At 36.2% G+C, this 25398-nt stretch overlaps 1 protein-coding gene across 4 annotated transcripts in view; it reads left to right on the plus strand.

The window, feature by feature from the left end:
* Positions 1-241: 241 nt before the first annotated feature.
* The window catches only part of CFAP54 (cilia and flagella associated protein 54), a 92165-nt gene continuing 67008 nt past the window's right edge, over positions 242-25398 (plus strand). For 2 of the 4 annotated variants that reach the window (XM_085046960.1, XM_085046968.1), the window contains exons 1-20: positions 245-598; positions 5253-5358; positions 8118-8264; positions 9611-9782; positions 11913-11971; positions 13303-13446; positions 13859-13969; positions 14069-14167; positions 14704-14902; positions 15574-15687; positions 16575-16687; positions 16802-16970; positions 17613-17698; positions 19633-19767; positions 20764-20917; positions 21145-21200; positions 22073-22201; positions 22852-22999; positions 23831-23908; positions 23992-24113. In XM_085046960.1, the coding sequence (XP_084903086.1) occupies positions 423-598; positions 5253-5358; positions 8118-8264; positions 9611-9782; positions 11913-11971; positions 13303-13446; positions 13859-13969; positions 14069-14167; positions 14704-14902; positions 15574-15687; positions 16575-16687; positions 16802-16970; positions 17613-17698; positions 19633-19767; positions 20764-20917; positions 21145-21200; positions 22073-22201; positions 22852-22999; positions 23831-23908; positions 23992-24113 (2517 nt within the window). In that variant the 5' untranslated portion in view covers positions 245-422. Of the gene's footprint in view, positions 599-5252; positions 5359-8117; positions 8265-9610; positions 9783-11912; positions 11972-13302; positions 13447-13858; positions 13970-14068; positions 14168-14703; positions 14903-15573; positions 15688-16574; positions 16688-16801; positions 16971-17612; positions 17699-19632; positions 19768-20763; positions 20918-21144; positions 21201-22072; positions 22202-22851; positions 23000-23830; positions 23909-23991; positions 24114-25398 lie in introns of all 4 variants that reach the window. The other 2 variants (XM_085046981.1, XM_085046976.1) reach the window with 2 other exon arrangements.

Below are 25398 nucleotides of genomic sequence, written 5' to 3' on the forward strand. Positions count from 1 at the left end.
CACATCTCCAGCTGTTGGAAGGATAGTTTCTTTGCTGTCATCTATGCAAAGTGCACTTGGATGCACTTTTCATGGGTTTCTTCGCTTTACCCCTCTATATTGATCCTCTTCCAATCAATGCTAAGAAGCTCTATGCTCACTTCACCACATTTCTTTCACTTTCATGTTTTCAGTTCAGCTCTGCCTTACGCTCAGCATGACCAACATGGCAACAGAGTCAATTTCCTTCACATCCCTCCCAAGCCTCTTTCCCACAGCGCCTGTAAAGACCTTCCAAACACACAGGTTGCTATGGCCACCTCCTCTAACATAAATACGGCCTGGCAGTTTCCGATTTGCCCGCTTTTTGCCCAGGAGTGCCCCTCGGGGCCGCTGCCCGTCGCCGTTGCCCGGAGACAGCGCCGCGCTAGCCCGGCCCGAGCATGGCGGGTCCCGCCGCGCCTCAGCCGCCTCACGCCGCTTTCTTCGGGGCAGTGGCGCGGGGCAACCCGGTGGTGGACAGCTTCGAGGGCGAGCTGCAGCGCGTCCTGGGCGACCTGCGGCGGCTGCGAGGCGCGGGGGAGGCCAAGCCGCCGCAGCACGACCTGCACCGCCACGGGTAGGGCAAGCCGTCGCCCCCTGCTCCCCGCGCCGTCGCTCCCTCTGCCCCTGCCTCAGCTCCCTTTCTCGGCCGCACCGCTCTTCCTTCGCTCTTTTCTTTAAGCTGCCCCGCCGCTCTCCGGCTGCCCTTCCCAGCCCGCCGGGCACGGCCACGGCGCCGCGCCCGCCCCTTGCCTTCCCTTCCCGGCTCCCCTCACGCCGCATCCACGGGCTGGGCTGGGATTCCGCGGGCCCTGGCCTGGGACATAGCCATGAGTTCGCCCACCAAACAGACTTCCTCAGCGCTGTGCCAAAGCACCGGCAGTCCGTTTCCTTTTTTCCTTTTCTTTTCTTTTTGTCTCCCCCCCCCCCCCCCCCCGCCCAGTTCTGCCTACAGGTCGGTGCATTAGGGAAAAAGCACAAGGTGCTGTGGAAGTTGGCAGCACCACTGTTGGTTCTGTCGGAGCTGCCTGAGCTTCCTGGTGGGAAAATCCCTTCCCGGTGCTGGAGGGACTGGCAGCCCACCAGTGTGTGTGAACACTGCGAGGGGAGCACTGTGGGCACGTAAATGCCTTCAAATGCTGGGCTACACAAGGATAACACCACACAGCTCTTTTTGTGCATATGTCTCTGTCTACGTTGGTGTATTTTTATACACAGAGATGCAGGCGGAGCATATGGCATGTATAATAGTGCATATTTGTTTGCTCGCATACATGCATATCAGTGGGTATGCAAAAGTCGAGGTTTTGTAATACAGTTAAGAGAGAGTGACTGGAATCAGGGTATGATTCATGGTGCATGCATATGTCTTTTACAGACTGTGCATTTCTCATGTAGCTCTCCCTGCTGCATAGGTACAGAGTGATGTAAGAGCTCAACTACTTCTTTTGAGGTAAATAGTTGATTTTCTGTTACTGTAATCTGAATGCTAATCTGTTCTAAATTTACAGGTCTTTAACATAAACCCTGCAAGTTTCCCTGCACGGTAATCAAAAGTTCTTTCAAAAACAACATTGGAGTTAGGCTACAGGGTGGTTTCCTTATCACTTATGTGCAGCTTCTACCCTTGCATGTTTCACTCAGTAGCTTCTTAGAAGTAATCCACAAATTACCCCTCTGGAGGAAGTGTATGCATTTTCAGAAGGTACTCAAGATTCTGAAGCCTGACCTTTGTCTGAACTGGAGATCTTTCTTATTCCAAGCTATGTGGATTCCTAATTTGTTTATGGGGCATGTTCATTGTCAGGTCTAGGCCTAGGTGTATCATGCAGGTATCAGTCTTCAGGGTTTTGCCTCTAGTGTTTTGAATCTCAGTATGTTGGCTTTTTATATTGCATCAGCAGCTGATTTCACTGGTTTGTTATTTTGAAGCTGTTTTGTAGTTTCAGACCTTATTTTTTTCCAGCTTTAGTTCATGTGTGTTATTATTTTGAAAGCTATCCTCTCTAGGCCCCCTTAGAAGAAGTAACACTACTTGGCTTCTTCAGACACCACCAAAATTGACAACAATAATTCTTCTATGCATTCCTTGTATCTTCTGGTTGGGAGGTGGCCATGCTAAATCTGATGTGTTTGCAATATAGTGCCAAGTTACCAGTTTTTGTGAACAGTGTCCCCAAGCCTTTTTTTGCTTTACCCTCCTAAATATTTTGACCTAAGCAAGCTCTGTCTTATTCAAACTGGTATTTTGTGTATGTTACCCGTGACTGTGCATACCTTGGTTGTTGTGAGAGCATTTTCACATATGAAGAAATCTGCACTGTTCATCATAGAGATGAGAACTGACTCTATCCAGAAGTCACTGGTGGTAATGATCCCTACCAGAATTCCAGGGCACTGGGAATGTTGTGTAACATGAAGCTCCCAGTAACTGCATAATCAAGTGTTCTTCATTTGTGTCAGGACAATACAGAGGTAGAAGACTGGCACTCTGATTATTTTTATATGTTCAGGCAGCTAGCAAAGTCATGACTATTTATTTGTGATTATGAAATTTCAGGGTTTTTTTTCCCCTACTGCTTCATTGTTTGAAAACTCAAAATTGGAGCATGTGCTGCTTGCAGAACCAGCCTTAGTCTGGCTAGTCCTAAGAATTTCTGAAGGTAATGACTATTACCAATGCTTTCCTAAATGCTCTAAAGACTTTTTGTTATGTCACTTGGCAAGGTATCTTTACTGGTATGGGTTGAGATCAAAGTGTTCTTGTTCTTTGAGCGAGCTTCCATGTGGCAAGTGTGTTCGGTTTAGAAAAATAAAATTATCAGCTTCATTCCTCCAGCTCTTTCAGCCTTTGGTGTTTATGGGTCAACAGAAAGGCCATAATTTAGGCACTTAAATGTTCTAATGTAGGAAACAAAAATTACTGAGGACCTGCCCGTACATCCCATGTCTTTTCAGTCAGAAATAGCAATCAAAAGTAATTTTTCCTCAACTAAACAAGATGTTGTTTTACCCCATTTCTCTTGGCAGCAGGGCCATCAAAGCATTACCTTTAACTATTGATTTTATCTCATGTTGTGTGGCTTAGCCACCCTTATTTAATAAGATGTCTTTTGATCAGTATCAGAGAATTCTTTATACTTGTAATAAAGACTTCAGGCGTGTGGGCCTGATCCTGTGCACGCTATTATGAGTTGACCTTAGGGAAATCTTTTCTATTTTGGATGGAAATAAAGAAATTTCACCTCTGAGCTCCAACAGTCCACTATTTTTAAAAAGAATTTACTTGCTTAACTTGTTACTCTGGTGTCCTACAACCTACTTAAAGGAAAGGCTGAGGAGCTGTTTGGGAACTGCCTCACTCCTCTTTTGTCTGTGTCAAAGAAACATTCCTGGGTCATGAACTCACTTGTAGTCAGTCATGGCATCATAGCAGAATCAGTTTACCTTAATCTTCCCACTGAAGCTGAAAGTCTGGTCAGGTTTGTCACTACTTTGCTAAATTAGTTTCTTACAGATTTGTTAGTTGTTCATTAAGTGTGAGAATCTCGTGTGTTAATATAAACATTCAAAACAAAAAATGAAGATGACCTTTGCTGAGGACTTCCCAGCTGATCAGTCTTAAAGAAATGTACTAGTCTCACCTTTCCAGAGCTTTATCCAGGCTCATTCTTGCTATCTGTTTTACCCCTTCTCCCCCTGCTTTCCCCTTTCCCTGTAATATCCATCAAATCTCTGTCTCTGAAAGTCTTTTCCTAGGTTTTTCCTTTAATAGTCCAAGGGAAGTCTGCTCAGCTGCCTGACAGATTCCTTTGCCTTGGAGGCTCTTTGCAGATCCTAACCGGCACGGAATATTTTTCTTGGTACGGGAAGTCAGTACCCACTTAGCCTGTTAGTTGTTGTGGATGGACCAGGAGAGACTCATTCCCATTTGGAAAGTGCCCTTCATTACACTGGGTTATGGTTTCCTTAAAAAATTTCTCCTTAAAAATGCCTTATAACATTTTATTCCAGTTGTTGCTTTTGGCCTAGTTTGTGCTGTTACTGCATTTTTCCTTTAGGATACACCTCTAGGATGCCCTACTTATTTCCTTGCTGCTTACTTTCAAGAACTGAGAATTGTGCTGAGATGATACTTTTGGGGAAAAAAAAAGAGGATTATGATTGTTTCAATTCTTTGTTGTAAAGATCATTTTGACAGGTTTCTCATAAAGCCATCTGTTTTGCCTTGAAATTGTGAAGGTGGCTCATAGCTTTCTGTGTGGAAAAAATGTTACTTGTTGTGCCTTTTTTTTTTAATTGGGAGTGTTCTTATGAGCTAAAATGAAGAGTTATGTGAGAAACTCTTAGAATGCATTCCAAATTCTTGAATGTCATAAAACAGTGTAAGAAAGTGTCTTGTGTTCTAGTCTACCATCCCTGTTTTAAGAGAAGTTGAAAAGTTCCAGCCACCTCATACCAGTAAGCATAACATTTATGCTTTGGTTTAAGCATGACAATTCAGCTAGAATTATATTTTTTCAAATGTTAATTTATTTAAATGTTAATTTATCTTTCTTCAGTTGTTTTCTTGCCTCATAAATTGCTACCTATAAATGTTTTAGCTGTAGTGGTTTCACAAGGCACTCTGCTGATGTTTCTGTACAAGTGATTTGTTAAGAGAATAAATGTAAGAGATGCCTGGGACTGTGAACACTGTCAATACTGGTCATGATTTGCTAACAGGATGCTTTTCTGAAAAAGTCCCAGTGCTTATTGTTAGTTTTGAATTTTCTTCCTGCTCATAGCATTTGTAGTTTCCAGTCCAATAATTGCTATGAACTGTAATTCATTGAGTTTAAGATATCAAATTGTTTCTTCGAACAGAACCTCTCAAATACTATCTGAAAGGTGGGACAGATTTTCCACTTGTGACTGTGCTTGAACGACACAAGGGGATTAATGTGAAGACATTTTAATGAGAATTTACACAGGAGAAAATTCATGCTATTTAAAATGTGTGTTAAAAACTGGTGACAGAAATGAAACCCAGAAACGTCCTTGTCTGCCTGTTAAGTCTGGTTTTAATGATCGCTTGTTTTGAAATATGTAGAAGTTCAAATAGTTTTGGAAGAAAGGAGTTTTCACAATTTGAAGTTTTCAAGTTTTCCTGATTTGTTTACTTGTTATGACAGGTCTACTGCCAGTTTAATCTGAAACCTTTTTCCCTGTATATATATTTTTTTTTTTAGAGCAAATACTTTGTTTAACATTTGGATCAAATATAAGCCACGACTACCAGAGTGGTATTACAATGAAAGACTTGTGAAAGTTGGTGATACCCTTGCTCAGATCAAAGTAAGTAATTTGAAATCAGAAAAAGTTAAATCACAGTCTTTGTTTCATTATGTTTCCATGCTACTTTAATTTTTAATAATATTTTACTGGAAGCTATTTAGAAAGTAGCAAGAACTTTTATAAAATAATTCCAGTGAGAGTTGGTGGTTTATATCTCTTCCTTATTATTGTAAAATGGCCCTGTTTCTTCAATAGGTTTTCTATATCCGTATTTTCTATGCACTCTTTGCCTTTTTAAATACCCCACATAAAAAAAAAGCAACAAAAAAATTTTGTTTGATGTATCAGCATGGTACAGTATATCTGACTGTGCCTTGAGATGCTGTTTAAGTATAAATTGGCAATGATAGAGCAGTTCCACTGACTCAATGCTCAGTTAACCAAATGTGAGTAAAAAGAATTGTCAGGAGAGGAGTAGAGAACAAGAACCAGAGTGCAATTGTACATTGTACAGCTATAGGTATCCATGATGCTCCTGCATCTTGAATTATGTGTGCATTTCTGGTCTCCTCAAAAAAGGTAGATCACAACCGAAAGGGATTCAGGAGCTAGACTGTTGAAGACTGAGAGTATTTGGGGAATGTTTTACTACATGATGACTCTATTTCTATGCTCTTACTTAGTCATCTGTTACTGACTGCTGTTAGAAATGGGATGCCGGGCTGGTAACTGTTGATCTGACTCAATAAGGCAAATGTATTTTTATATACTATTTGTCCTTTGTGTTTCCTGTGAAAAAATTCCATCAAGGGTGAGCCATTTACAAGCTCAGTGATATTTGTGTCAGAAGGTCATGTTGTAAAATCTGGGGCTTTCAAGGTTAGTCACTTAACAACACTCAGAAGCAGCTCAGATATATATAGTTAGAAAGCCTGTTCTGTAACTTCTACTTAATTTTTTAACATAATGGGAATAAAAATTAACTGCTTGCAAATTCAATTCTGTAGTGTAATGTGTTTTTCTACAGTAAAGTTATCAATATTGTTGAAAAAGTTGTTTTGCTGGCCAGCCTAAACCTTGGAACTCTTGTTTTTTTGGAACTCCCTCTTTTAAGTGCATTTCTTTGACTTAATTTTAGAATGAAAACCTAGTTTTCATTCTGTTTTTCTCCCTGAAAAAAAATAGAAACAACAGGAGATGGGTGTTGCAAATTTCAAATGCATTACAGGAAGGATGAATGTGGTGTAAAACCAAGGTCTGTGATAGGTGGGGTAAAGCCTATTCCATAAGTACCCCTCTTGACTCCTAGTTGAAAACTAGCATTAAGTATTTTAAATTTTAGCCTGCTTTTATATTATATAATACTTAATGATAGGTAGTCCTTAAAAAACGATTGTCGTGTATGAGCAGTCAGTGGGTAAGCACCAGCTTAGCTTTCTTTTTTTTTTTTCCTGCTGTTTTTTTAAATACCTTTATATTTCTTCCTATTATACGTCTGCTATGTGTTTTTTAGGACACACCTAAATTCATTAAGTCATATATCTGGAAATTACTTAGTCCATTAGTCATCATAGTGATCAGCACTGACTCGTCTTTTCCCCACTTCCATCTCTGCCTGTATCTGCTTGTTATCTTTGGTCATACACGCTTATTTTAAACAGTTTAGGAGAGAATTTACCATTCTGTTATTTATCAATAACTACCTTAATGGTATTCTGATCAATGGCTATGGATTCTAAGTGTTATCACAGCCTGAATGTATATTTTAGATTACACAAGTGACTGCCCACAGTTGTCCATGCAAAGTCAAAGTTTCTGTGTATGGCTGCTGCTTTCACACAGCAAAGAGACAATAGGGCCATGTGAGTTAGACTCCTCAGGTGATTAAAAATTTAAGGTGTCAATGTGGTGTAAGGAATTTATATTGAAAAAAAAGAAGGGAGTGCAAGGAAATCCGAATTTTCTGTAATTAAACATTAAAGGATCATTTTTTACCAGCAGAAAGTAGTTACCTTTTCCTCAAAAACTGATTTAGTGTGTGTGCTAGAATTAGTGAAGTTGGTAGAGAAACCTAAAGGTTACAACCTTTGGTTAAGGAAGTGGTGGTGGTGATTCAGTAAATGTCACTTCCAGATCTGAGTCAGAGCTGAACCATAGAATCAGCATGATTTTAAAGTGGCTCAACATGCTGCTGCAGAGCTCTATTTGGAATGAGGCATAAAGCTCAACATCCTCTTTGTTAGCCGTTCTTAAAGTGGCAATTCCTGGTCTATTAATGCTGATTTCTTGGCCATGTGTAAATTCCAGTTTTCACTTGTTTCAGTCTTTCTTAGTGCATCTTGCACTTCCTATCTGCTTTTATGAAAAAAATAAAAGGAGCTTCGACAATGTGGAAACAAGGATGAAAGAAGTGATTATGTCTACATATTGCTTATAAAGTTCTATATTATGATGTACTTTTTTCTGAAGTGTAGTATCATTGTCATTATTGTTGCAAAATTGCAGAATATTCCAGGAATTCTGAGTTTATTACATTAGCCCAGGACTTTGCTTCATAATTGTTCTGTGATACGTGGTATTTATGATTAGAATAAACAAAACTAACAAAAACTCACAAAGTACAAGCCATTTCTTTAAGTATTTCAACCTTTCATATGCTGAGTGTTCACGCTGCATTGCTGGATATTTGTATGAAACTGTAGTTCTTTGCTTCCTGTTGCTCTTTGATACATTTTTACATAAAGATAATAAAAAAAGAATGTTTTATAGAAATCGAAATGCAATGTAAAAACTATGAAAAAAACATATTCGTTTTTCAGGAATATAAGTTGGCAGTTCTACAGTGCTATGAAAGATACCTTCAGCAGTTCGTTTCTGGAAACCTTGATGATGTCATGGAGGATGTGCATTGCTTTAAATCCACCTTTTTTCCAAATGGTTTCAGAGACAAAAATGCAATGCTTACGGTAGGTTATGGGTTTTTAAAATTTTTCTGGTCAAAGACATTCACATTCAAAGTGAGTAACCCATTTGATATCCTCCACAAATGTACTTAATATTAATTGTATATTAACATTAACTAATATTTAATAGTTTGTTGACATAAATTGCATTGAGATTTAATGATCCCATGTAGGATGGAGTTAGAGTATATTTTTAAGAGGATGTAAGTGCTTAATGCTTTTGAGGCAGAAGCCAACCACTATCAACTTAATGTTAAAAAACCAGTTTTCTCTCAATGTGATACTCTGTAACTGCTAACAGCAGTTTTTGCTCTGAAGTAGTTCCTATTGCCCACTGTCAAGATCAGAATGTGGGCAGAATTTGGCAAATGTGCTGCAATTGTGGAAATTTCTGTGTTGTATGATCTAAGAACCAGGCAGAGTGCAAGACAATTCAAACATTCTCATGTATTTTGTACCATCAGTGTGTGCAAAATACTACTTGTAATAAAAGGTCATGACAGTTAAAAAAGCAGTGTTATGCTTTTTATAGCTTACTTGCTCGCTGTGAACAGCAAGGTCAGAATGCTTAATAGTTTTGTAAGTGCTTTAAGCTCTAGGAAGCTGAGTGACCTTAAGAATGCGTTGGCATCCGTATGTGTTAATTGCTTGTCAAGGTAGGGACTTGCAGAATACCTGTTATTATCCATGGGGGAAAGTGTTTCAGTAGATACAGGGGGGAATATCAAAAACACATTAGATTTTACCTTAAGCCATGCTTTGCTGAGAAGGTCTACTTTCATACTTGGTGGGTATTTTGAATAAACTAATGCAAGTTACTCTGTGATCAAGAACAATGAACAAAAATGGTAGGAAACTCCTGTGCACTGAGCTAATCAGATTCATATTCCTCTAGTCAGGGTTAGAGTGTAAATAGGTGTTTAGTGAAGAGAAGAAAGCAGACAGTTTGCTTAAAAGCTAGAAGCAGATGTCAGAATAGAAGAGATACTTGGTTTGTATTATTTTTTTGTTTTTAAAATGTGGTTCAGCTTCCTAGAAAGAATATGATCAAAGACAGAGTTAATACATTTTTAAAAATGTTTTGTAAATACATTTGAAGTTCCAGAGATGCTTTCCTTTGTTTTCTGTATGTCTGCTTAGACCTCAAACCAATCCTAGTGCCAAATGTAACAGCAACCCTGAAGCTTTAGAACTTTCTCCATATTCCAATGCTCACTTCAATGTCATGCTGATATTTTTTTCTGGTATGCTTGATCTTTTCCTACTCACCATTTTGTTGTACTTTGCTGATGTGAACTGACATATGCTTATATTTTAATTAACTTTATATATGTTTCTGTGTGTTTTAGTTCCGTGCTTTGCAAGCAAGAAGTGTTTGCATTTATCAGATGGTTTGCAGCAGTGACAGAAATCTTCAGAGTCAAGACTCTCTGAAGACTTGTCTCAATGTCTTGACCTCATTACGACTCATTATGCAAGTGGCTCTACCTCAGGAGAATTTGTGTTGGTTTATCTACAACGGTACCTCAGGCTTTTCATTTACATTTCTTTGCTAAGCAAAGCTGTGAAGGGGAACTTTTATACATACTCTTTAAGGTCAACCTAAGGGTCATGAATAAATCTCTAGTTAGTCTTCAATCACAGTAGGTTTTTTTTTTTTTAATTCTTTATTTTTCTAATAGAAGAGTTTTTAAAATTAAAATTTCTGCAGTGTGCCTTTTCAGGTGGACTGTTGTAAAAACATCAGCTTTTTCATCATAACTGTGTTTAAGAATGTTCTAATTAAATCAAATCTATCAATATAGTTAGGGCATTTTTGGAGTGAATCCTGATTAACAAAAAGACCCTCGGGATTTTTCTATCAATAAAATGTTTGTGTTGATGAGTTCGTTTTGTCTTGGTTTTTTTGTTTGTGGTTTTGGTTTTTGGGGTTTTTAAATTTTTTTTGTAGTTTCTGCTTTTGGTTTGGTTCGGGAGTTTTTTATTTGTTGTTTGTTGTTTGGTTTTGGATTTTTTGGAAAAGGGGATTGTAGATCTAAGACTAGAAATTTATTGTCTGCCATTGTATCTTTGTATTTTTTAAAGTATTTCGAAGGGAAGAATTAATAATAAAACTACTCTAAAAATACCCTATGACATATAAGATTTTTAATCTCTGTGTAAGATTTTCGGGTGCTACTTGTAAGTGCTTGAATTAGGAAAAAATTGAGAAAAGAATGAAACTTCTGCAACCTAGGTACACAGAGAATGATTTATCAAGATTTTCATTGCAGGAACAACAATTCTATATATTTGCATTTACAGGCAACGTTCTTTAGTCCAAAGTAAACAGACTAGTGCAAATTTCACAGTTTCACAGAATATTCTGAGTCAGAAAGGACGCACAAGGATCATCAAGTCTGACTCCTAAGTGGATGGCCCAGACAGGGATTGAACCCACACCTTTGGCATTATTAGCTCCATGCTGTAACTAAATGAGCTACTATGGTCAATTGTTGCAATATAAATTGAGGAGATTATATGTTCTTAATTTCATTTTGAAAAATGTATTTCTCTCAGCTATGATTGGTCAAAATTCTTGTCCTTTTGTTTTGCTGGGACTACTGCTGCCTTCAGTCCTGACTTTTGAGGTGTGTTTTTTGATTGTGTGTTTCTATGGGAGAAGAATTAAAATTAAAATATTAAATTAAAATAATATTTCATTTTATTTTAATATGTATATTATAATGACCTGTCATTCTTACATCCCACTGCCAGTGTGGGACAGGTCTCTGTACCAATCCTAGCCAATAACCTACTCTAATTAGAAGTAGGCAGTAACTCAGATTTTCCCTAGTTCCTCAGCATTTTCCTGCAATTTCAGACAATAGATTTTGTGCCTCATTACACATTTGACTGATAAAGAGAAATCTTCCTAATACTTGCTCCATTTGAGCTTATTGGAATAATAACACCCTTCTAGCTGTGACAGTTGACATTGTGATGCCTCCTGCTGCCACAGGTGTCCCTTTCTGAACATTCATACAGACAGAAGAATAGGCTTTTTTTGTCTTCCAGAACTGCAGCATCTTTTGTGCTACTAGGACTGATTTTTGAAAATTTTATGACATTTCTTAAGGCAAGAAAATTTTTGACAGGTTTTTATTTCTAAGTCATTTTGATGCTCTTGAAAACTCTACTTGTTATCCATTTTTTTCATGTCACTTATCATACTTAATATCACATAATAGTGGTGGTGTCTGCCAGTGCCATGATGGACTAAAAGAATCATGTAAGGTAAGGTCTATGAGGAAAGGTGGTATTTTGTTTCAAAGAGCCTGGCATTTGGAGATGAAAATAAGATTTGTCTCTCTATCATTTACTTAGTAAAAATTTGATACAGTAAATTTTTAAGATTCCATTCTTATAATATACTGCTTGACTGTGTAGGTGTTTTTGAAATTAATATTGCAGAAGAATTTAATGGGTTCATCTTCTCTAAATTAGAAGTTGTTACAGAAAAATCATTAGTTTTTCATTTTTTTAATGAAACGTCATTAAATTGTAACAAACCAGATAATAAGAAAAAGATTGAGTTGCTTAGCCTAATAAATTTCATGTGGGATTATAGAATTTACCTTTTGGTTTATTTATTTTCATTTATTTTTGCAGGTACTATCCATATTTACACCATATGCAGACATTTGATGATGATGGGTCAGTCTGCTAAGGTATAGCAAAATAAATAGAATGGGTTGAAAAATTTGCAGAAGTTTAGAAAATGCACCTGTGTTTTGCATAACAGTGTACCCTGACTTTTCTATTTCACTGGCGTTGCGAATGGTAGTACTTTGTCACAAGGAAATAAAATGTCTGTGTGTCAAAGTGGTTGATTTCTTAAGCCCTCGTGCCTTCCTGAGTCTGCTCCTTCCTCAGCTGTGGGATGGAGCCCAGCCTGATGTCTTGCTGGACATTGAGATGCCATATGCTAGGCTGTTTCAGAGTGTTCCCGGTGCTTTGTTTTGTATGGCTGTATTTGTTCCAAGAATAGCTCTTTTGTTTCCTAAGATGTGGAGATGTGCTGACACCTGGTGGCTAGGGTTTTAGTTGTAAATGCGTGATAAAAATAACCTGGCCTTTCCTACCAGCCTTTTTCTTTCTGAATGTAGTTTTTGTTTGTCTCATCTTTACTCTTTTCTCCTAAAACTTGAACCGAATTTGAACCAGCCTTAATACGGTATATTTTCTTTTGTGTTGTTTATATTATTCTTTCACTGAGTGGGAAAGATTTTTTATCTTTGAACATCTGTCAAAAACAGAAGTGACTTGGCACCTCCTTTAGCATACTCAGGTTTCCACTATATTGGAAACAAAGGAATTGATCATAGGCATTTCAGATTCTTGAAATTCAGACTAAAAGAAAATTTGTATATTGACTTAATTTAGGACTAAGGTTGTGCACATTTTATGTACCTCGGGTAACAGCTGACCCAAAGAAAGTAAGAAGATACAGATACTGTTCATTCAGCCGAGCAGGAGTAATTATTAAAATTAGACTGCTGCAAAGACTATGTTGCCCTGCAAGTTAGGAGCCAAGAGTCTAGTTCCATGGGCATAAATTAATCTAAGATCAGGCTTTCACCAAAGCCTGATCAAACTCTTTTGCATCCCAAATAAGCTTGCTCATCCTGTTGAAAACTGATCACTAGAGCTGCCAGAAAACAGAGGGATAACTCTCAAGATAAGAGCAGATGAGAGAGAAGGGCAGGACCTCTGTCTGGTGGCCAGACTATAGTGAACTGGAGTGGTTAAGGTAGCTTGGAGGCTAAAATATAGTGCTTGACCACACTTTAAGATGGAAAAACCCAATAATATGCAGGTGGGATTCTTTTTAGTCAATGAAACATATTAGAAATTAATACAATTTCTGTGATTTCCCCCCCTCCCCTTCAATTTGTCCTACCAGGTGAGCACAGGTCTTGGTAGCTGTCCTTCAGTAAGAGGGAGTATATTTATGTATGTTAATATGCATTGATTTTGAAATTAGATTTCTTCAATACAGGTCCTGGAATACTTACTGTGGGCCAGTGTATGTATGGAATCATCCATTCCACTCTTATCTGTCCATTATTTGACATGGAGAGCCACCCTGTACACAGCAGTTTCTCAGTGTTATTTTGATTGTCAAGCTGGCATTCATGGAGAGGTATCCTGATTTACCTTATGTAGCGTTTCAGATGCAATCAAATGGGAAATACTTATTTAAATATTCTTATGTAGTATCAGGTCATATATATTTAGAATTCTTTCCGTATTCCAAATTTTTACTGCAAAGTGGAGATGTGTTTCTTACATAAATGCATAATCAACTTGAATGCATTTTCACTTTGTAATATACTCACTGTCTCAGACTTCTAGCCTTAAACACTGGCTGGATCCCATGCATATATGCAAAAGATATTTTGCAAAGGTTTTGTTTTCCTTTTCAATTGTTCACGACCTGACTTTCATTGCACCTCTTTGCAGCTGTATAAATTCAAGAATAATATTGTTCTAAAATTAAGTATCAATATACAGAATATGAGCACAGAGTATCTTTTTTTAAATTCTTTGGACAGGTATTTGCTCGCCGTGGTTTGATTAAAATTGATGAACTGAAGCAATTAGAAAATGACAGTTCTCTGGAATATGCAGAGACACAAAAGATTTTTAGAGAGGCCACTCTAAAGGTATCATCCTGCAATTCATTATAAAAAGGTAGAGTAGTTACAATCACTATGAACAGAGCACATAAAATTGTTATTGAATTACTTTTTCCTTTGTGCCAGATGGCAGTAATGATTTTCAAGAGAGCAGTGTATGAATCCAGAAAAAAGTTGAAAAGCTCTCGACGTGAGTCAAAAGCTAACCCGAGAAAAGCAGTAAATGTGAGTCTAACATTTTGTATAATAGCTGTCTTCCTTTATTTTGTCATGTGATGAAAATGTGATATAATTCTTCTAAATACATATGGTGCTATTCACAAGCAGAAAGTTTTATTAGTTTTATTTCATTGTTAACGGAATTTATTAATAAAATTCAGAACAAGCTTGAAAGAAGGGAAGATGCGCTTATTACTACTTTAGAAAATTACCAGGAGAGACCTGCATGGCTTTAAACTACAAAAGGCCTTAATACTCTCCCTCATAATTTCTATCATGTTATTTTTGAAATACAATACTATGGAGCACTGTTTCTGGCTGCTAGGAAATGATTAGTCTTCCTCAGTGCTGTATCCACTTAGCATGAGGCTTTGCTATGCCTTTGAAGCATGACATTAATAACAACAATATATTTTACAGTATGTTATTTTCTGTTTTGAACGTGTGCTAACTTTCTGATGGAGAACTGTTTTGAAAAAGATCTTGCTTTATTACAAGTTGGTTTAGATGTCACAAGGCTTAAATTACCTTTCATTACTTAGCTGTCATGGCCTCGCAACCCTACGGAGCAGCTGCTGGTGGAGATGTTTGACTATGCTGCAGCTCAGTTCCTTGCCATCCTGGAAGCACTGTCTGACAGTAATAGGAATCTATTGCCCCCTCATCCACCTGTTCCTGACGAAATTCAAATTTGTAGTGTCATTTCTGAGCTTTTCTCTGCAGGACTGGAAATCCTCTCAGGTAACAGCTTAAAGAAGTAAAAAGAGTGTTGGTGAGGAGCCCAGACCTCCATTTTATTTTATTTTATTTTATTTTATTTTATTTTATTTTAGAATGTGCCTGAAGATATATATTTAATTTACCTGTTAAAGCTGGTAGTCTTTCTTATCTTCATGAAATAGAGGATAAAAATCTGAGTTGATGGTCTATTATAATCAGTAAAAATCAACAGTGGTTTATGCAAATATTTTCTGAGTAAACTGGAGTTCAATTTCTTTGTAGCAGCCTTTACAGGCTGTGCTGTGCCATGTATTTTTGGCCAAAACAGTGTTGTTAACACACCAGTGCTTTCAGTACTGCTGAGCAGTGCTTGAGTGAGAGAGCAGTTGGCTGGGGGTTGGGAAGGTAAGCAAGGTCAAAATATCATGGTGTTTGATGTATTCTATTTTTCAGAAAAATCATTCAAAGTTAGATTTAAAAACATCAGAAAAACACTGGTCTTGATGGTTTTCTTCCATGCTTTTTTTTTGCCAGGCTCTGGGCAGAGTGTAGCCCTGGGTGTAGAGAATAAAATAATATATAGAGACTAAGTACACTTCAGAATGATATTTTCATTACATGATTACTGGCTAATTAGAGCATAACAAGTCAAATAGATTATAAATTGAATTAATAAGTTCTCTATAATGAAGGTGGAGAGAGCGGTGAAGGTGGAGAGAGCGGTGAAGGTGGAGAGCGTGGTATAAATGGAGATCATTTTGGTATAATTAATCCATCATCTACTCTTCTGCAGTTGATGCTATCAGGTAAGCTAGCTCTGAATTTCAAAGGATTCTGTACCCAGTGATACAAAGCTCAGTGAGCAGAATTAATTTTCATGTTAAAAGCAGTTCTATACATAAAGAGTCTGCAAAATGGTGTCCTCTTGGAGTGGTTCTGTGCAGGGCCAGGAGCTGGACTTTGGTGATCCTTTGGTGATCCTTCCACCTCATGACAATGACTGTGGCATATTGTTGGGACTGCAGAACACTGCTGAATACATTAGCTAAAACACTTTCTGGGAGTTCCAAGGACCAGAAAGTCTGTTTTCTGCCTTACTGTGGTTTGGATAAACTTGAAACGTGAGAAAATAGACTCACTATGTGTACATAAGCATTTTCTGACACAGTAATGAGAAATGCTTACCTATCTTGGAAGAAATTTTATGTGGTTCTATGCAATTTTTAAACTAAATTTTGGATAGTGAGGGTAATCCCAGATTTAAGCTCTTCCTCCAACAGCAAGGACTAGATCCTTGGGATTCTCTACACAGGTGTGTTAATATCAGTAGTGGTACAGCCTCTTCTGAATGTAACAGGACACTGTGATACGGTTTGATGGGCATGGTGGTATTTGGTGAAAAGTTGGATTTGATGATCTTGGAGGTCTTTTCAAACCTTTTTTATTCTATGGGTGCAGATACATCATTGAAGTAGAATGTAAGCATCAACATTACTGTGAAAAAATGGAACAATTGCTTCTTGTAAAGTTATTAAAATATCCTTCAAGATTATGCTGACTGTTCAAAAACACATGGAGATTTATCTTTGTATTTGTCAATACCCAAATTATTGAAATAAATTAAATTAGACTTTAAATAAACTTCTGAATACATATATATAAAACAGAGAAAATATTTTTGTCATCACTGCAGGAGAAGAAGGGGTATCTGGAGATGCTGCTGTGAAATTTGTAAAACTAGCTTTCAGCTATGAAGAGTGGGACGTGTTTGATTCTGCTCTTGAATTGGTTGTTATTTTTCTTCAGGTAATGTGGATGTGATTTAGACATTCTTTATTTAGTCTTTTCCTGTGAGGGTAAGGAGAATTCAAAGTACATATTTCAAAGACCAGTTTCTGTGGATTTTTTCCTCTTGCTTAGGCTCAAGATGACCCAAGATGGAAGAAAGCTGAAATAGAACTCAAACTTCTTACATTGATGCAACCTTTAGTATTCCCAGAAAAATTTGGACGTAGTTTTTCTGTTAGTAATGATAATAGCAAAGAAGCCAGCACTCTTCAAGGTTCTGAAAAGACGCAAACAATTAGCAGTGAGTGTTGTTCAGTAACAGTTGTGTTTGAATTTCACACATTTTTGCAGGTAGAGGTTTTGTGAATTATTTAAAAACTATGTAATATGGTTCATGCAGTAGTCTGTGACAAAAAGTAGTAATTGAGAAAATGCCACCTACTTTTTTCAGTTTTCATTTGCCAAAATTTGACTTGATACGATTTCCCTTAAGTGGGAAATGCATGATGCATGCTAAACATTCCTCAAGTCATAAGCAAAGATGTAAAAAGATTGAATGTTTTCAGAAAAGTTTTCAGGAAAAAGTGAATCAGATGTTTGAGGGTTTTTTTGGTCTGTTCGTATAGTTAATTTATGCAAAATTTCTTTATGTAGAAGCAAGAAAAACTTGTTAGGGCAACTGCAGTTTAATTCTATGACAATCAGAAAGCCTGAAAATATCATTAAAACTTTCTGTTACCTAAAAATAGAACTGCTCACTTTTCACACAAGCGAATAGACTTGGAAATATCTGTCCCCTCTCAATTTACTATTTCTTAGACCATGTTATCTGCTAGCTTGTATTAGTAAATCAGTTGACTCAGATATTTTCAAATGTAGGTTTTTAATTAGATATAATGTCTTGCCTTTCCTTTTTTTCCTTTTTTATAAATGTTGAATGTAGAGGAATCCTTAAAGTATGAAGATCCTTTTCATGATCTTACGATTTTGGCAACGACAGTGCTCTCCTGTGTCTCCACATCTGAGCAGGTAATAACAGAATTAGAGACATTTCTTCTCAATGTATCACTTAATCTGTGATGAATGCATATAATTGAAGATCAGAGGAATCATTTGCATGACTAACTGCAAGAATATAAAAAGTGGAAAAATGTACTTATGAAATGTTATCACTTTGTGATTAAAAAAGATGGTTTCATATTTGAAAATGCTATGTAATCAGGCTACTTTAAAAGTGTTTAACAGATATGAAATCTATTTGGAAGACCACAGGGCTGATTGCATGTTTCAGCCAATCAAGCAGAGATCAAATTTCTTTACATATGTTGGATTTAGGTGGGCAAATATGCTCAGCTGTGGAAAGCACTTTTGCAATATTTATAGAAATGGGGGCAGTTACCCTAAGGAATGATAAGGCCTTTTTACTAACAGCAGTATGTCTGCAATTTAAGGTAAATTCTCACTGCAAAAAACCCAAACAAGGAGCAGCAACAACAAAACCCAATGAGAGTGGGACTCTGTGCTGAACTCTCTATTGTAGAATTAATCCCATTATGTATCTGGTGGTTGATTCCCAGAGTAAACACTTTTAATTTCTCAAACTGAGATTTCCCCTTTATGTGCTACTGAGAGGGGAAAAAATTATAGTGCAGTGTCTCCAGTACTAGCACTTACATTGAAATAGTTTGTGATCCAAAAGACTAATGAAAAATTTCCTTAGGAAAAACCTCTTCTGCTCATATGGCATATGTCTTAACTGCAAAATTTATTTTAGATATAATTTGAATATTGCCACAATTTGGATATAAGTGGAGCATGCACATTTTTAGCTTTAGTGTAGTATATTTGTTCCAAATATCTTGCCTGTAAGGTGCCTCACAGATATGTTTAGATAGCATGATTTGTCAGTTTTTTAACATGACCTCTGTATGGTGGCAATTACCTGAATTGAAGCTCTACTGTTTTTTCTAAACTTGCCCACAAACCTCCTTGATACCTATCTGTCCAAGGAAGAAAGACAAATTCACCCCTGATTAACAGAGCATTCATTGGTGGTGAAGTTACATGATATATAGCTGAGGCAATCTAGCAGCTTGCTGCCACCAAACCAGTGACAAAAGTAATCTTGATTTACCTTTTTTCCACTCTTTTTCTCTCCCCACTTTCATTATCAATATCCCTGAAATCTTATGCTCAAACATATGAGAGTATAGCTAGTGTGGATATAACAGGTTTTGCTGCACCTGAGATTGTAGTTCAACTCTGTCATAAATGGTGATAAATTTGTTTACTGGTCCTTACTTACTGTTCAGAATGTGTTTAACACATAGATGGACTCTGTTGCCTTTTGTAATGTGCTAATTAAGAGATTAACTGACTAGAGCTTTGAATTTGTTAATTATTCTCTTCACAAGATGCAGACAGCATTTAACATTTCTTCCAGTTGTTAGATATTTCAGTCCAAATTTTTTTCTAGTTTTTTAAATTGTTTTTCACTGCTTCATTATCTGAGGTGCACCTACAACCCACGGATGTACTCTGTCAAGCAAAATGAAATTATTAATTTAGATTTTCTACTGGAAATATTTAAATACTGTAATAAAAATAAGATTTCTCCAGAATGTATTGATTATTATAATGTCATAGATAGTTAATTTGCTCTCTCATGTAACTTTCATCTCACTGATTTGCTTGTCTGTGTTACTTTTAAGATCTTGTCAATTAAAAAAACCCAAATAAATTCCCCAAACCTTAAACCCCTTTATGTTGAGAGAAGGAAACTTCTACCAGAAATTATTTTTAAAAGTATTTCTAAAGCTTTCAAAATGTTGTCATCTCTTATAAGAAAGTGACATGTTTTGTTTACTTGTGTTGAAAAATGTTGAGGCTGTTCATGTACTTTGTGTTATTTGTGTGTTTATATGCCTACCCATTTTCACAATTATATTGTTTTTTCTTTCCAGGATGTCCATCCTGACAAAGAAATAATTGTTGGTGTAGTGATGTGTTTGTGGCAGAAATGTAAAACGGACCTTCAGCAAATCCAAAAGAGTGGAAGTGACTGCTTAGAATATATCCACAAACACAAAGCTTACCAAGTACTCCTTCATTATATTGTATTTATCTTAATGTGAATGCAGTCTGTGGTAGTACAGCCAGTAAAATATTGGTATCCAGTCTAAGTACCTTTTCTTATGGTAAAATGCAGATCAATCTTGTTCAAAAATGTGAATTGTGTATACACTTTGAACACACTGTGCTCACATATGCCAGTGCGTATCAAAATATCTCTTACTATTTTTGCAGTAAAATAACCCACTCTGTGCCAGTGGGACATGGTGGTAAGAATCTAAACTAGTGAAAACATTTGCGCATGAGGTAAGAAGAAGAATTTGGAATGCTATGGCAGAAGATATCAATGTATTTCAAGAAAGCATCCCAGATCAGTTGAACAAAGTGGCAAAAACCTTACAGCTGAAGAGAAGGAATATGGTGGGTCACTGGTATTTGGCCCACTGTTGAGAGCCACTTGAATTTGTCCTGTGAGTGAGGGGCTCTTGGTGAAATGGGCTCTCTGGGCTGCCAGGTGATGCTAACTAAACAGTTTCTGGAGGAGTTAATTTTGTGACCCTATAGAGTGAAATTGTTCCGAGGTTCACCAGAACGTAGTTATTTTCCTCTCTATGTACAACAGCAGCGTTGAGGTCTCTTTTTACTGTTTAAGTGGGAAGATATGGAGATAAATGAGAGGCATGTAATCAAACTTAATGCACCAGAACAAGGTATAAAAGTTATGGCTGTAAAACATTCATAAACCTTTCCAAAAGGAATGGCAGGGATGATAATATTCTAAAATAAAAGGCTGCTGTCTGAAGAAAGAGGGGCTATGGAGCAGTGTAAATTCAGAATCTTAGTCTGGTGACATTAAAAAAAAGAAGCCAAATCCAGGAAAGGAGCTGTGTGCATGCTTGTGAATATTTTTAAATAATTTTGAGTGCAAAACCGTGTCTACCTCTGTAATACATAAATGTCTCCCAAAATTTTGATTTAGCTCTGTCTTAATTCCTTTTTCTTTCCCATTCCTTCCTTTTTAGTGTGTTCATATACTCTGGATAATAAATGAAATAACTGAGAAGAGCGGCATAGGCATAGCAGACATTAATGTGATGTTTGTAGAGATGATCCTGTGTCTTAGTGCAATACTGGAAAATGTGGCTGATTCTACAAATGAGTCTAAGGGAAAAGAAGGTAAAGCTTTCAATGAAGATTGAGTTTGCTTTCAAGAATGACTTTTAAGATTGGAACTTTTCGGAGCCGAAAACTTTGACAAACATACACATTCAGAAATACTGTAAAGAAACTGGAGAACCAGATTATTGCCAGACTTTGAAATTAGCAGTAGAGCTGATCAAATGGTACTAACATTTTCTGGGTTTCTTTAATTTTCACTTCTGCTTTTTCTTCCTATAAAAAAGGAAGAAGTGCCTCTCTTTTGCAAGACGAAACCTGTGAGATGCCTGAAATACTGATGGTAATGTCCATTTTATCTTCATTGATAAAATGATTTTGAATAGACTAAGAATACTTCTGTTTGAAGCTTTTAGTACAATTTTGCGTTTAGTTTTACAAAGATGAAATGTTTCACACAATTTTGCTGTGTCAGAGGAAAAAGCAAGGACATTTTTTCACATTAAATAAAATTTGAAAAATTTCCCTGAGTCTTTTTTATCAGTCCTTTTAATGGAAGAGATTGTATTTGAGACTTTTTTTACAGCATGAACATAGTGATTTCCACTGTAAACTTTTTTTTTATGCGAATCTTTAGTACCAGCCTTAAATGGTTTAATAGCACATTTTTTTAAGATGGTAGGAATTTTAGTCCTGACTTCACTAAGGAAAATACTTTGGGTTGCATTTTTGCATCCTTCTTTTTGTATGGATCATGTGGAATAGATGAAACAGCCTGAGTGTCCTTGCTTTGTTCAGCACTTTGCAGAATTGTCCAATCAAGTGACTTACTAAAGCACATTAAGGATGAATGGTATGCATTAGCCTGAGGATTCAGGAGTGTTGTCAGTGATATGTTTTCATGCTTACACACATGGAGAAGGTTTGGTTCAGTGACTGTCTACTTAAACGTGGTGTTTTCTGAAAAAAACAGTGTTTTCTTAGTAGTATCAAATGGAATATTGAAAAACAGCTTGTGAAAAACACTATATTTTCAACTTAATTCTCTAAGTTCAGTTTCGTTCTACCATAAGCTAACTCTGAGTAATTGGGTTTGTTTATTTTTTTTTTTAAACTTCAACAGCTAAAAGGAAAAGCATGTTACTTTTCATAGTGAATATTACAGTTTTTAATCTGTTATCTAATAAAATGTGTTTATATGGGTTTTCATTTCAGAAAACTCCTACAGAACAATTGCAAATTGCATATGAAATTCTTGAAAAAGCAATTAATAACATGAATACATCTCGGTTAATGACCCTTTCCCCAGGTGGAAAGTCGATATTTGACAACTGCTGTACAAAGGTAAAGCTTATTGCTCACCAGTAATGAAAAAATCCCTGACATTATCAACTCTATTTCCTTCCCAAATCCAAAACGCTGCTCCATACCAGCTACTGTGAAGCAAACTAACTCTGCCTAAGCCAAAACCTGCACAAGTTGAAATTGCATTTTTCTCTTTCAATAGTAAATGATGAACTGCTTTGGGTTTTCTTTATATTTTTCTTTTGAAATAATTGTAATCTATAGTTTCCTCCTATGAAATAAAAGCAGAAATCCTATTCATATTTATTGCTTGCAATTGTTTATTATTAAAATAGAATTTTGCTGTTGATGGGAGTTCAAATTTTCTAAATGAATTTACATCATTTTACATCAATACAATATTTCTTCTGCAGATAATAAAACTTTTTTTTGCAGTTTTGTCTTTAATATTGATCCAGTTTTCTATTGATTCTCAGATTTTGTCTAGTTTTCTCTGTCCATTATCCATGCTTTCTTTGTCTGTTCATTCTCCTCCTTTCCATGCTTTCTTGATTGACTACATATTACATAAATATGACAAATTTCAGTGTTTGTCAATTTACTGAAATAATATCAGTGTCAAGAAAAGTGCAGTAAGCTAAGCAATAAAAAAGTTTGCATTTGCTTAATTGCCACTTCCTATTTATTAGGTGGACTCAAATGATCAGAGTTTGAATTCTCTTTTGGGATGTGGTGATGATAAAACAGAAACAGATAATGATTTTGAAACAGATTTACACTTGGAGCTCATTCAGGCTCAACATCGAGTAGCTGTGAAACTTCTTAAAATTATACAAGGTAGGTTTCATTAACGTTAGATAATCTTCATAGTTTGATCAGAGTATTTTTGTTAATATATTTCATAATATTAGGAAATAAAGAAGTGTCTGCTTTCTGAAGGGGGGTGATGTTGGGCAGTTTGTATGCCACATAGAGAGAGAAATAATGTACTGAATTTGCAGAATTTAGATTTACGTGATACTAGTCTTTAACCTCTGCTCAACCAACAGGAGTTAAACTTTGCTACAATTAATGGATTTGATTCCTAGACAGTTGGTCATTGTATTTTAGTTATAATGCTAACATTTACAGTGCCAGTAAGGAAAAATTGAGGGATTTTCTGCTGACTTATTTTTTTCTGTAATGCTAATTTTCTCTATAGAGAATGACTTGAATATTTTCTTCAATGATCTTGGTAATTTGAACTTCTATTCCTGCGAAGTTATCTTTATATCTTTCCAGTCAGCAGGTATCCCACTCTTGCCAAATAGCTTCTGAAAAAACTCAACTTGTTCTCTCATTCTTAATGGTTTTTTTTTTTTTTTTTTTTTTTTTTTTTTTTTATTAAAAGCTAGTATTAGTTTGACAATGCAGAGCTGCACTGTGCCCTGCTCCCTATGATCAAACAAGACCTCTCTTTTTCTGTGGTGTTTATATAACTACTAAAGATGTTAGAGCAGGAAGGTGGAATATTTTTAGTGGCATGATCAGTGTAAGAAATTCTACTTGAGCTAAAAAAAAGAGCATGAGATGGAGCAGAGCTTCACTATAAAACTACATATTAACCCCTCTCACTCAATTTTTTGCAATAGCACTGTCAAAGTAACTCAGTATTTCCTTCCCACACAGGCGCTCAAATTGTTGGCAGAAGTCTCAAGTCTAGTAAGTCTCATGTGGAGAATATTGAAGATTTCCAATATTTAACAGGTAAGACTTATTAATTAAGATTTTAGAAGTATAATAAATTATTGCTGCTGTTTTATAAATGTCTTAAAATATCTATTTTATAGAGGCACTTGTAATGAAAAAAATAAAAAGGAATAAGCTATCCAGAGCAATCTTTTTGATGCAAAAGGCTGCACAGAAGTTCCCTGAAGAGTTAACTACTACTGCCCAAAGGCAGCTACTGGAGGTAATAAAAAAAATCTTATGATAGAAATTCTTATTCATTAGCACAGTTTTTCAGGTTCTGTGTAATTAAGACAGGGATTACTCCTTCTTATAAAAAGAAAAAAAATGGAAGGAACTTGAGGATCATCCTGTATTTTTAACTTCTGTAGTAAATTTTTTTCCTGAGAAGTTTCATTATAATGAAAGAATAAAGTGACCTTAAAACAAGGAAAGAGCACATCCCCAGATTTTGTATATACATGTAGACTGGAAGAAACCTGAGAGATCTTTCTTTCTACACCTAATCACCTAAATTTTGCAGTATGAACCTATATATTGCCAAAAAGTTACTCAGGTTTCCTTATTGTAACCTTCAACATTGTTCTTTTTATTTTTTCATTTTGTAAGTTGTCTTACAGTACTTTGGCTGGCAATGATGACATGGACTTTGTTTTATTCTTACTAAATAAACAGTTTAGATACTGTGATTTTGGAATCAATTTGAGCTAAAAGTAGATACTTCCTGGGCTCATTTCGGTCTCTTGAAATCAATGGGAATATTTCCATTGACTAGCATCTGTCCATGAAACTTGCCTGCTCCTCAACAGGGCTTAATATTTCTTTATAGGCTGTACAACAGAGAACAGAATCTGCAATTTTCACTATATAATATATAAAAGAGTATTTTAAAGAAGTTACCAGAAAGTGTTTTTCTTTTAATTGCCACAAATTTGGAAGCATGATAATTAATATATATATTTATTACATCAGAAGAATGCAAAAACTGGATCAGTAAAGACATACATTAAAAATATCTTTCATATATTTTTAAAATATGTGTTATTCATGAATACTGTAAATATATCAGCTGTAGTGATATGGTGTGAAAGCTGTAACTGTAGTCACCAATGAAGACTTACAAGCAATTCCCATGCTTACCATGAAGAAGTACAGTTTTTAAGGAAGTAATGAAGCTTCACACTACTGATTGCAAAAGTTGAATGGTTGTGTGATGGAAAGAGTCACTCCCTATCTTGTTCTTTATCTTAAATCCTTCCTTTAATGTGTCACACTAGGGTGTATGCAATCCTAATCTGAAGGAGGAGGAAGTGGGGTGAAGTGGTAGGGCTGTGAGAATGATTAAATATGCAAAAGGCTCTGTTAAATCTTAGCTCCCTCTTTCACTCATTTCACTATAAATCTGTAATCTTTCCATAGTTTTTAGACATGAAATTCCATGCTTACTCAGTCTGCGATCTGACCCGCTATGGTATAGTCTTCTAAATGTGTGAGGACAGAAATAAGGA

This window comes from Lichenostomus cassidix, chromosome 1Aa (assembly GCF_008360975.1).
Source record: "Lichenostomus cassidix isolate B80296 chromosome 1Aa, HeHo_3.0, whole genome shotgun sequence".
In the NCBI taxonomy this organism is placed as follows: domain Eukaryota; kingdom Metazoa; phylum Chordata; class Aves; order Passeriformes; family Meliphagidae; genus Lichenostomus; species Lichenostomus cassidix.